The sequence below is a fragment of the Rhamphochromis longiceps genome, linkage group LG12, assembly GCF_057381845.1.
Source record: "Rhamphochromis longiceps isolate RC_006_pf linkage group LG12, R_longiceps_female_GT1.1, whole genome shotgun sequence".
Classification (NCBI taxonomy): Eukaryota; Metazoa; Chordata; class Actinopteri; order Cichliformes; family Cichlidae; genus Rhamphochromis; species Rhamphochromis longiceps.
Genome location: NC_140568.1, coordinates 13,205,436 through 13,218,328, shown reverse-complemented (window position 1 = coordinate 13,218,328; position 12,893 = coordinate 13,205,436). Strand labels below are relative to the sequence as shown.

Sequence of the window (12,893 nt, the reverse complement as noted above, 5' to 3'; positions counted from 1 at the left end):
CTCCTCCTTTGGCAAACTTATTATCCCAGCAGAGTACCTGATCATGGGTAGGGCGTAGGTGTTGATAGACCAGATCTTGTTCTTACTGTTCAGCTGACTCCTCAGGACTTGCCTGACCCTCTGCAGGTACTTGGTGGTTGCAGCCTTCCTAGCGGCCTCTTCGTGGTTTCCATTTGCCTGTGGGATCCCCAGGTACTTGTAACTGTCCTCAGTGTCTGCAATGTTGCCTTCTGGTAGTTCGATCCCCTCAGTTCTATACCTTCCCTCTATTTGTTATCATCGGACTACACTTCTCCAGTCCGAACAATATTCTGATGTCGTTGGTGTATATCTTGGTGGTGTGTATCAGTGAATCGATGTCTTGTTCACTCTTGGCATACACCTTGATGTCATCTTTGTAGAGGAGGTGACTTATTATTTTCTATTTTTATTAAAGTTACAGCATGTAAAATCTCACCATTAGATGTCAGTAGATTGCAGATTGCAGTCAATTGCTGTCACTTTTCTTATCCCTCCTAATTCAAGTCCATAAACTGAGCTACAGTAGCTCTGCTCACTCTGCTAATTCTGACTGTTGTTCAATCTTGGTTTAATCTATTTTTTTTGCTTTTTGGACAAGCAAACTTACCGAAACGTCTTCAATCATATTGACGACATTTACCTCTCCCTTCAATAAACATCAACTGATTCAGCAGCCTTCATATATCCCGTTCCCGGACCTCTCTTCAGCAGCGCCGCTGGTGTAGTGGTATCATGCAAGATTCCCATTCTTGCGACCCGGGTTCGATTCCCGGGCGGCGCACGCCTCTTTTACAACGGCGATTAAATCTCAAGACATTTTTAATGTGATCAAAATGTTTGACAGTCAAATGTACCCTTTAAAATATTTAGACGTTTCATCGTGACTACTACTCACATAATATGATTTCCAGATGGCTCTATTTATTTTAGCGGATTGAGCAATGATCAGGAACTGAGAAATAAAAATGTGTTCCTCAAAGCCTGTATTAACCATACGTATAGAATAAAAATGCGGGGGCGCATCTTTGTGTGTGGGAGCAGGAGCGCTTGATTTTGGCTTAATTTCAGCGCGCAGGTTGACGCTGCTGACGCTGCTCCTCCGCCATCTTCAACTTCCTATTGTTTGCATCAGACTGAGGCTGTCTGCGGTGTGTGCCAGAGAGAGCAGAGTCGACCGCAGATATATTATTAAATAGTAGATTTAGTCTTTACGTTCGGGTCGCTAAGTTCAGCACAAACCATTTGTATGTCACTGGATTAAAGCTATCTCAGGACGAAACCACTGAACCTTGATGATGGAGGACGATCAACCCAGAACCTTGTGAGTATCAGCGGCCTTGTCTATGCCCTGGAACGGGAAGGCTTCGTCTAACTGCTGCGCGTCCGAAATATTTCCACGTTGTTGTTTCAATTAAAAGCCTTTAAACCTCGTCATTAAGGGTGTTTCATTTCTATTATTATATACTACAATTCATGGATGTAATACAACACACGTAGCTCCTTGTTTGTTGGGTTTATTTGGATAAATAGACGGAACCTTAATTTCCTTGCAAACGAAAGTGAATTGTTAGCTAATGCTAGCTAGCACCTCCTAAACATTCGAACACATCTAGCAAGTCAGTTCTTCGAAAGTACTCCCTTTTGCGTGCAATGATAGCTAAAATAAAACGCTTTGTTTTATTGATAGTGTAAACACTTTAGCGAAAATGTAACAACAAGGATAGTATTTTATAAAGTGTCTAGCTGCCAAGACACTTAGCTCGAGGCCCGTAAACCGGTTAGCGGTATCTTTAGCTAGCTGGCGGACAAGCCACGTCAACGCTCGTGGAGACGGCGTGGGACATCTCCAGTGAGGGGGTGAAATCACTGACTGTTTTTGTAAAGCACACACTGTCCCCGACAATGTTTCGTTCCAATTCATTTATGGCTTTTATGTTGCTATAATTCATTGTTGTGGGTTGTAAGCTAGCCTGGTTAACTAGCCTTTGTTTGCATGCTACTTCCTGTTTGACTAAAGCTCAACTCCCCCATCTCTCTCCTTTTGCAGGTATGTGGGGAATCTGTCCAGGGATGTCACCGAGCCCCTCATTCTGCAGGTCTTCACACAGATAGGCCCCTGCAAGAGCTGTAAAATGATAGTCGATGTGAGTGCTATTGTCTCTGCTGTATACAGTGTGGTGTGGCTGTCTTTCAGCAGTGGCGTGAGCGGTTATGGCGCTGCTTGTGGAAGTCTCGGCCAGTGTGTCATTTTTTTCTTCTTCTTGTAATCCATTATATCGGACCTTTCACATCCATCTATACTAGGTGATTTTTATTTTCTCTAGTGGTTAAATATTTGACTTAAAATCAGTCTTGATTTCCCATTAACAGACAGCTGGAAATGATCCGTACTGCTTCGTGGAGTTCTATGACCACAGGCATGCTGCTGCCTCATTGGCAGCTATGAATGGAAGGAAAATAATGGGTAAGGTAAGCTATCGTATCTACAGGGTGAGTGGGGATGGGTGGGCTGCTGTGGAAAATGTGAGGAAAAAAAAGTTATTTTTAACATGAAAGAAAAACTAGTGGATTTCTGTATTCCATATAATATTGATTAGATATTCTAAATGACAAGGGGTGGCTACTTGATCAACTGATGACAGTTTCTTTATATGATGAAAACTGGTTCCACCAGGCCACTCAGTCTTTATGTTGAGGAAATCTACATAGTTCTTTTGTTAAGTGTGAGCTCTCTGCTTTCAATATTTTAAGCAGAGTGCAGTAATTTAATACAGTGTTCTAAAACAGAGGAACTTGATAAAGCCCTACAATCTAGAACAATAGAGGAAATAATTAACATTGTAAACGGCAACATTTAAGAGACCCCAGGGGCTGATAAAAGAATATTAAAGTGGTGCAGGAATGGTGTAGTAATGAGTTCAGTGCTGGGACTTTAACCTAGAAGTCAAATAGATGTGCTGAGCGACCAGTCTGCTTAGATGAGATGTATGCATTATATTCTATTTGAATTTTTATTTATATTTAACATATTATATTAAATCATTCATTTAATCATTCATTGTTATATTGCGGGCTTTATAAAAATGCATAGCTTTCCTTAAGGTTATTGAAAGCCTATTTGGAGTCAAGATCAGCTTTAAAATAAAAAAAACAAACAATTAATTTAAAATTGGCTTTTAATTAACTTGTGTATTGGAGATTACCAGGTTTTACTGTATATTGTAAACATACTCCACCTGCCTTCTTTTTTTCTCCGCTCTTCTCACAGGAAGTTAAAGTCAACTGGGCCACGACACCAACCAGCCAGAAAAAAGACACAAGTAGTAAGTAAAACTATTTGTATATGAAGAAGTGAAGTTTTGAACTTGAACACACTAAAAGAGTCCCTGTGATAATATTGCTGAATAAGTACTGCAGAACGTAAGCATTTCATTTTTGATTGATTTTATGCTTATTTTGTCCTTCCTCTGTTAACAAACTGATAGCAATCAGCGGTCTCTAATAAGAACTAAGGTTCTTGGAAAGTATAAAGCTTGAAACAGAGTGTGTACTCTAATGCACAGTAGGGCTGAACGATTATGGAAAATAATCTAATTGCGATTTTTTGCCCCAATATTGCGATTGCGATGCGATATGCGATTATTTTTTAAGGTATTTGTCTTCTGTATTATTAAACAAAGACAAGCAATACATCATATAGTATGGCCAATACTATATTACATTAATTTTAAACTGTTCTTTCCTGGAAGACAGACCTCTGTTATGATGACATGAGGTGATGCATGAATTGATGACTGACATTTTTATTTAACTTCTTCAATCACAACAGTATATTTGAACATACACAATAGTTTATTTTTAGCTTACAAACATCTGAGCATAAAGTGCTGACAAGGAACCCTGGTGTAAACATTAAATGATTAAAATGAAAGTCAGTACAATGTGCAGATTGCAGAAATATACATAAAAAAAATCAGTGGCTTTACCACACTCAGTTTTTCGACATCTGTGAACTACTAGACAGTCATTCAATTAAAAAATAATATTAAATAAATAAAACTAATAAATAAAAAATACACACATCTTACTGATCTCTGCAGTCAGTAACATTACACATAAAGTGCAAACATAATAGCAATTGTATAAACACACACACAAACACGCCTTTAAAGTTTAAAGGCGTGAAATTGGACGGTCTAGCCTTCTGATTAGCTAATCAGAAGGCTAGTTCTGATTAGCGTCACCGCTGTCTCGGTGGAGTTTAATAAACTCGGCCGTCTGCTTCTTGCTATCTAAAATATAACCAGACACTGGTGTAAATTCTCGACTGTCTCATATTTCTGTTTAATAAGTTTTCTGTTTGACGTTTAGTCAGCTGTGTGAAAACCAAGGAGGAACCCACCCGGGGGATTAATAAAGTTTTATTTTATCTAATCTAATAACTTTAATCTCAGCCAAACCGATTTACTCACGAACAAACAAAACACTGAAAAAAGCCCAACAATAACATTTTTAGGTTGTCTAAGTGACTTATATATTACGTTTAACCCGAGCAGCGAAACTCCGCGGTGATCTGAAAATGATGTGCCGGGAGTTGTGCCGTTCTCGGCCGCATCAGTAACCCTCGAGCTCCCGGCTAGCTGTCGAGCTGGTGGGTAGCAGACGCCTCTGAAAACGTCGAAGCACTTTTGCAAATATGGGATATCTTGATAAACCGAGCAGATATTTGATGTTTACACAACTACTTTCTCGCCTGAAAATATGTTAAAAGTTTATTTTGTGACCCAGAAAGATTAGTATGAGTAATTTTAAAACTTAGTAGCGGCCGCCATTGCTGGAAACTGGAGTTTGGCTGGGCCGCGCTATGAATTCTGGGATATGGTAGTAATTTGGACAGCCTTCGGCGCGTCGCTGTGACGTAATCGGTCTACAAATGCGGCCTCAGGAGGATGCAGCCCATGAATTGTATAATATAATCGCAGTATAATCGCAGCCTTTGCGGTTAGAAAATTGCACTTGATCATGTCGCGATATTATCGCAAATGCGATATATCGTTCAGCCCTAATGCACAGCGGGTCTAAACCACATTTTTCCTCCCAAATAGATCATTTTCATGTTTTTGTTGGCGACCTCAGCCCAGAAATAACCACAGAAGACGTCAAAGCTGCCTTTGGTCCATTTGGCAGGATATCGTAAGTTTCAAACTGTTTACTATCAAAGATCAAGTCTGGGTTAACACATATTGCCATTTAGATATATTGAGAAAAGAATGAAATAAATCTCAGGCAGAGGAGAGGGCCCATTGTCTTATTTAGAGACCTGCTAGTCCTCTTACAGCAGAGACTTCTGGTTGTGCTGAATGTTTGTGACAAGCTGCTGTTTGGTGATTTTTGTCTGCAGAGATGCTCGTGTTGTGAAAGACATGGCTACAGGGAAATCTAAAGGCTATGGCTTCGTGTCTTTCTTTAACAAATGGGTAAGTAGGCGTCATGTGAGTTTAATATTGCTGTTAATGAGGCTCGGAAACACTTTGTGTCTACGAATTCTCTCTCTCTCTCTGTATATTAACATTTTCACATAGATTGCTTGTTGCTTTGTTTGCAGTGCTTCTGCAGAGGTGCACTTTAGATTTCATGTTAAGACTCCCAGTGGATGAAATAAGATTATTTTTCTTCATTCCAGGATGCAGAGAATGCCATTCAGCACATGGGGGGGCAGTGGTTAGGAGGCAGACAGATTCGAACTAACTGGGCCACAAGAAAGCCTCCTGCCCCAAAGACCACCCATGAAAGTATGTTATACAGGATTTGTAAGATATGCAGATTTACAGGTGTCCTTATATGTACGGATGGATGGATTCATTAACAGAAGCTTGTCTTTTCTCACCAGATAACTCCAAGCATCTCTCTTTTGATGAGGTAGTGAATCAGTCCAGCCCCAGTAACTGCACTGTGTATTGTGGTGGAGTCAGCACAGGACTGACGGGTAATGAAATATATGAGTACCATTGACAACATAACTATGATAATTACAGCAGATCTGTTGCTATTCAGATGGATATGACTGCTCATATTTAAGCTTTTCGTTATTAGTCAATGATCTTTCAAACAAAGCAGGAAAAAACCCAAAACGCCTCACCCCTATACGAGTTTAACGATACACAAATGTCACTGCTCGGTATGAACTTTGGTTTTACATCATGTTCAGTACTGCAAGAAGATTGAAAAAGGGCATATTTTTACCTTATCCAAAACCGAATGAGCCATTAAATTAGTTAGTAGTTATGATCAGTGTGATTTCCTCAGTGTCAGGCTAATTAAACCCATCACTGTGTGAGCAAAGGAGACACTGGTTGTGGAGGAAGGCAATTTAAAACTCAACATTTATTTGGAGCCAACATGTAAAATAAAGCTTGCATAATGTCTGCCCAGCTTTCAAGCTAACGCTGCTAGCATCATGTAGGTGATAGACAAGAACTGGTCTGCTGCCAAAGTGAGCTCTTGAGCTCTTCAATTATTTCTTTCTTTATTTTCCCAATCCTATAGTGCAAATATGTTGATATAAATAGACCTCAGAGTTTAACTGTTTTGCTCAGGAGTCCTACTGATTTGTGGAAATTTTTAAGCATAATTTAGTTTATGAATTAATACATAAATGTCTTTACCCATGGTAGCCAAAGCTTTTTGCTGTTGGTTGTCAAATCTTTATTATTAAAATGAGTATATATTTATTAGTAAGCGCAGAGAGATTCAAAGAAGCTGCTCAAGCATCAGTGCATCTGCTAGAGTTCATAGTGAGTTTAACATAGTCATACATGCTTCATTTTAAATGCAGAGATTTAACAAAAAAAGAAAAGCATCAGTTTGTCCCAAAATAAACTTTTCAGATCGTGTTTACCTCAATGAAAGAGACATGTGATGTACTCTATAACTACACTGTAGGTATAGAAATACTATACTTTACCTTTTCACTGCTGGAAAAGGTAAAGTATAGCTACATAGCCCAGTCTGTTTATTAGTTTCTGCTTGTTGATTATAAATGTGCTGACCACCTGTATGTGGCATATCCACATGTATCCTGGGTAGCAGTTACTTTATCAGGACACAGCCCTTACAGAAACGGTCTCTAAGAGTCTCATTATTTATGTCTTTTAGAGCAACTAATGAGACAGACCTTCTCCCCCTTTGGACAAATCATGGAAGTCAGAGTTTTTCCTGACAAAGGATATTCATTTGTCAGGTATGTGGATGTTTTCTGTTTTCTTCTTCATTTCTTTGCTTGATCAAACGGTGATGCTAAGGTTTACAGCTGAAAGAAAAGGTTAATGAACTCTTTGGAATGAGCTTGATCCCCCGGCCCTGGTCATAATGATAGACAAGTGTAATTGTGATTACTTTTTGCAGCCTGGAGTACAGATTTTTACTTTGTTCTGTTCACTTTATTGCCCTGAACAGGGGAACTTGATGTGCACCAGTTAGCATGATTAAGAAGGAAAACACCAAAACACTTAACATAAAGAGAAAATATAAAACGGGTTGTTCCAGTGGGTTCATAAACTGTACTGCAAGAGCAGTAGCACTAAATGGAAGCAAAAAGCAGCACTGCTGTGGACACTGAGTATGTCCACAGCAGTGGACATACTGCTGTGTCCAGGGTTAGGGGTTACGTATATGCATCACATACACCTACAGATTTTGTTTACAGGTCTGTGCTGCAACACATTTGTATCAGTTCTAGTCCATGATGAATGTTAGATGTCTACTGTACTATTAGTAGTTTAGCCATTAATAGCCAAGGAATCTAATGGTTTATCCCCCTCTCAGTTTGCTAACAAACACATGCATTGTGGTCATCATTGCTGAGTGGATATTTATGAAATGATGTTCAGCGTTTCCTTAGTCTCTCTCTCTCTCCCTCTGTTTGTCCAGGTTTAACTCCCATGAGTCAGCAGCCCATGCCATTGTGTCTGTGAATGGCTCGTCTATAGAGGGGCACATAGTCAAATGTTACTGGGGTAAAGAGACCCCAGACATGATGAACTCCATGCAGCAGATGCCTGTGCCACAAGTAAGGGTCCTATGAACTGTAGTAAGAGGGACAGCATTACATAATGACTTGGTATGGCAAAGAACACCAAACAAATAGTGCTGCAGTATGTCTTGCTCTAGTTCAGCTCAAGTATCAGCTTTTTTGCTATATGAGGGTATGTGAGTGTTACAAAAAGTATGGGGATAATTGAGTATCCTGTACATGAAATTGATATATTTAAGATACTGTGATGTACTCGGGCAAGTGACCCATTGGCTTGTGTTATTGCAACATGGTCACCTGCAGGAGTCCCAAGCAGGAAGAAAAAGTCACCAGTAATGACCTCACAGCTTTATCTAATATTGTACCTGATATGCAAATAAGTGGTTAATTTAACAAATAAAAAGCCATGCCAGCTATGCCACTGTTAAATAGATTTTGCAAGGTTCTTTGTGGGATCTGCTGCTGTTAAACCATTCTGAAGTTATCCTTTTTTGTGCTATACCCTGCAGCAGAACAAGATGGGCTTTGCTGCAGCCCAGCCTTATGGCCAGTGGGGACAGTGGTACGGCAACGGGCCCCAGATTGGCCAGTATGTCCCCAATGGGTGGCAGGTCCCCACCTACGGTGTCTACGGGCAGGCTTGGAACCAGCAGGGCTTCAAGTAAGTAGCACAGGGCTCCTCTTCTCTGCCTCCTCCTACTCCAACACCATCAGTTCAAGACCAGGCCAGTGAGATCCAGCTTTGGCCACAGGAGGGAGCTATGACCTCCCTCTGCCTTCCAATGCCCCCCCCCCCCCCCCCCCCCCCCCCCCCCCCCCCCCACCTCTTCCCTCCTTCCCTCACGAGCCTGCCAACTTCAGAAGATTGAGAAATAAACAGACCCCCACCACCAAAAAAAAAAAAGAATCTGAACTCAAGATTTGAGGGTAATCATGTTTCAGTGTATAGTTACTGTGCACATAGTTCATCGTAAAACCTGAAAGCTTTTGTTCCAAAATGTGTTGTCACTTGATTTATAGCCCATAATGGCTCAGAGCATCGGACATACGAAAAACTGCTTAAAGTAAAATTTTTGAGTTTTTTTTTTTTAAAATGTAATTGACTAAATGCAAAAAAAAACCCCACATGCTCAGAGCTGAGGGTTTTTTCTTATTCTTTACTTGCCATCCTCTTCTTGGGATAGCTCGCCGATGATGAATCCATTTCACTTTCTGTGTACGGACATCTTCAATATTCTTCACTTGTTCCTTTTTTTGTTGTTGCATGTTTTGTTTTTGTTTTGATCTTTTGTTGTAGCTTTTTACATGTTTCTTTTTGATTTCACTGATTTTTTTTTTTCCCCCTCACTGATGTTGTTTGTTATGTTGGAAATGTCGAATATGATGTGCAGGTTACCTTCTTTTGCTTTTATCTGGACAGTTTATGTGCAGTGATGTTTTGTGCACCCAAGATTAATAAAGGACGGGCCTCAAGTTGCTGATAATCTAACATGTGTGGTGAACAGCTCTCTAAATACTCTGCACTAAAGTGTCAGGCAGATGTGGGCTCAGTGTGTTTTGACTGTTCAGGGCAGTTTGTTCAGACAGAGGTTACACCTCTTGACTTGAAATTTGAAGATGAACTTTAACCTGCGTCTCCACGCTGAATCTCCACTCTGAACTTACCTTTAGTTTTATTGCCTGAACCACAGAAGCAGTAAAAAGAAAGCCTGTGAAAACCGGGTGAGAACTTGCTACTTTGTTATACTTTGTGGCCAAATTTAGAGAAATGAATGTGCTTGCACTGTCATCAGTCTGTAGGCTGCTTACAGCAGGGTTTGTAGTTACCAGCAGTTGGGAGGGGGGTCGGGGGTTTAGCAAGGAATCTTTAGCTTGCTGGACTTAGCCTGTATGCTCTCTGTCTGCTTATCCACCCATGTATAATCAAATTCCTTTTGATACCCCCCACCCCAACCAAAAGCCCTCCACTTTTTTTTTTCTTTTGTTTTGTTATTGTTTTCATCTAGCTTGAATCCCCACCCCCGCCCTTATAACCTCTGATAACTCTGTTTGCCTTCTTGTTCTCATTCTAGCCTGTCCAGATTCCAGTAGCTTTAATACAGACTATTCTTTTGGCTCCCTTTCGCCTTGTCTCTTCTAACCTGCTGGCATTTTGTCTTTTCTCTCTCTCTCTGTCTTTCTTTACCTCGTTTTTTTTGTTTTGCAGTCACTTACCGGCCAGTGCTGGGTGGACTGGCATGAGCGCCATCAGTAACGGTGGGGTTATGGAGCCTACACAGGGATTGAATGGGAGTATGCTAGCCAACCAGCCCGGTATGGGAGCCGCAGGATACCCCACACACTGATAAGTGGGCAGGGTGGGAGATTTGTCAACCATCAGCCTCTTGCTGGCTGTACGGTGCCCTGCGGGGCTGTGTAACACTGCCTCCATTTTGTGGCAGGACTGAGACTTTACTGGGATGTGGAATCTAATGAGAAGGGTGACTTCTGTGGAGATGTAAATGGGATTTCTTGGGGTGGGCTGAGGTAACAGGAGCCAGGGAGCAGCAGTTTGACCCACACAGGTATTTACACCATTTGTGGTAGGAAAGACTGTCCATGAACCAGGGCTCTTACCATTTTTAAGTTAACTGTAAATGAATTATAAAACTGTAAAGGAGAATCTCTTTTTTTCCCGGGTTTTACAGATTGCCTCCATTTTCACTTCTTTCCTCTCGACCACTGAGAGGTTTCTTTTTCTTTTTTCTTTTTTGGAACTGAGTCATGCTAAGTTATGATCCTTAATTATCTGAGGAATGGAAATTTGTTCTAATTTTCTCTTGGATTAAAAACAATTGCAGGGATTGTTGCCACTGCTGTTTCTCTGTAAGGGCAGATTAATATTGCACAGTTCTTTCCTCTCTTGGATTTCCCAGAAAAATTTGACTACCAAGAGCATTTTTCTTTTTTTCTTTTCTTTTTTTGCATTCCATTTCTCCTTCATATCTTTCTGACAGCCTCAAAACTTTTTTCGCCACGTGTAAATAGCCATCCATTCATTTGAAACGATGTAAGTAAAATGCTACTGTTAACTGTGGGTGCTTGCTTTTCATTTTTTGTTTTGATAACTCGACAGTTAACTCGAACATTGTACGTAGCAGAGTGGCACTATCAAAGGTGACACTGGCACAGTGCAACACGCGACTCTTCCATGCAGGGATAAGACAGCATTGCTATGCAGTGCATACTTTAAAATTTAACACAATTCAAACGTTAAAGTGTGAACATGTTTGACACTTCTGATGTTTCTTTTCTTTTTTTTAAATATCTATTGAAACGCCAGTATTTTATATCAGACAAATCTGAGTGTATTCAGCTTTACACTTGCTCTTTTTGCCAGAGAGATGGAGAGGCCTACATTGTGTAACTGTTGCCTTATAGAGCTGGTTTCTTTTAGCTGACAAGATACTCTTTTTAATTAGGCAGTGCCTACAGACCTTTTCAGACCTTTTTGTTTCGAAAGGTGTTAGTCCTGAGAACTGATGACTCTGCTACTGTAATCAATGTTTTCTTGCTTTGTCCAATTAAAATGCTAATGCACATAAACCACACTTTGTGTTTGTTTCCCCCCCTTTGTTTATTCGGTCATATTAGAGCATCAAATGGAAATACTGCATCTTGGCAACTGTGTCCAAAACTCTAAGCACATCACACGAAACATCTGTAAAAGTCTTGCTGCTTATAGCCTGCCAGTACGTGACCATATTTGTTAAGAAGAAAACCTGCTGATCTGTATCATGGCGCAGTTCAGCCAAATCTTTTTTTTTTTTTTTTTTTTTTTTTTTTAAGCCACCGGCCGCTTTAATCTTCTAACATCTGCAGCCTTGTGTGTTTAAGACATTAGATTCTGTCCGGCTGAACCAGAGGAACTTTATTTGGTGCCAAAGCGCACAGATAACAGATATCTCACCAAAATGTAGAAACGTGGTCAAACATAAATCAGGTCATGTGATCGCAAAACCCTTAATGGCTTCAAAGGTGAAAATGAAGCACATAAGTGTTTTTAGAATCATATTACAGTAAGTCAGTCACTGCAGCTAAAACTAGAGCTTAAAAAAAAGAACTTAAAGCTTTATTTTTATTGTACTTCGTGCATAAAATGTTACAGTTCATAAAGAAAATGAACTTTACATGTACAACGCTCTGTTACTACAATCCTCATTTACCTCAGCACTTTTTTTTTTTTTTAAACACACACTGATGGATGTATCAGGAGCAACTTGGAGTTGCAGTTGTCTTGCTTAACAATAACTTCCACATTGAGACTGGAACAGCCACGGATCAAACCAGAGATGTTCCAGTTGGTATACAACCTGCTCTACCTTCAGAGCCGCAGCCAAGATGGCTTCAGCACAAAAAAAGTTGAAGATACATTTGAATTTTAATTAAAAAAAACAAACTGTGCATTCAGGTTGTCTGTTAGACTTTTAATATTCGGTTCATTAAAGCATCTCATTTATTCCAGTTCATAACACAAAAAGGATTTCCCACAGTTCTACCACCACCTTCTGGCTGGAGCTTTTTACAGTTTGTCAGAGGACATTTGACTTGTAAGTGATTTTTTTTATTTTTATTTTTTAAAGCACAACCATGTGTTTTCTCAGAAAGTGATGTTTGTTCGAAACCCTGAAAACACAATGCAAAGACTTGCTGGGGATTTATGTTTCAATGGGAAACCTACTCTGTCGCCACACTGTAACTGTCAGGTTACACACCTTAGTAATGTTTCATCAACACAACCAACAGTTTATACCAGTGAAACTTGATCTTTCATTAGGAAGAGAAATGCTGTATAAGCTGC

At 40.1% G+C, this 12,893-nt stretch overlaps 1 protein-coding gene and 1 non-coding gene across 3 annotated transcripts; both read left to right on the top strand.

The window, feature by feature from the left end:
• The first annotated feature begins 731 nt into the window (after positions 1-731).
• On the top strand, positions 732-802 carry trnag-ccc (transfer RNA glycine (anticodon CCC)). Its single transcript has one exon. It is a non-coding gene; the product is annotated as a tRNA-Gly (tRNA).
• Positions 803-1,129: 327 nt separating this feature from the next.
• LOC146657009 (cytotoxic granule associated RNA binding protein TIA1-like) lies at positions 1,130-11,643 on the top strand. Of its 2 annotated transcripts, none has more exons than XM_085424808.1 (12): positions 1,130-1,342; positions 2,069-2,165; positions 2,392-2,490; positions 3,290-3,344; positions 5,127-5,214; positions 5,423-5,498; positions 5,705-5,813; positions 5,912-6,007; positions 7,177-7,261; positions 7,951-8,089; positions 8,566-8,714; positions 10,260-11,643. In XM_085424808.1, exons 1-12 carry the CDS (start codon positions 1,314-1,316, stop codon positions 10,396-10,398), a joined length of 1,161 nt encoding a protein of 386 aa, XP_085280934.1. In that variant the 5' UTR covers positions 1,130-1,313; the 3' UTR covers positions 10,399-11,643. The 2 variants fall into 2 exon arrangements, with proteins under 2 accessions (XP_085280934.1, XP_085280932.1); XM_085424806.1 differs by having other exon boundaries at positions 1,132-1,342; positions 8,563-8,714.
• Positions 11,644-12,893: the final 1,250 nt, after the last annotated feature.

What these genes read in the sequence shown, in the direction of transcription:
- LOC146657009 (XM_085424806.1), top strand. Translation starts at nt 1,314, where the DNA reads ATGATGGAGGACGATCAACCCAGAACCTT. An exon ending in AGTCAGCACAGGACTGACGG is followed by an intron (nt 6,008 to 7,176) that starts GTAATGAAATAT and finishes TATGTCTTTTAG; the next exon opens with AGCAACTAATGAGACAGACC. An exon ending in TGGAACCAGCAGGGCTTCAA is followed by an intron (nt 8,715 to 10,259) that starts GTAAGTAGCACA and finishes TTTGTTTTGCAG; the next exon opens with TCACTTACCGGCCAGTGCTG.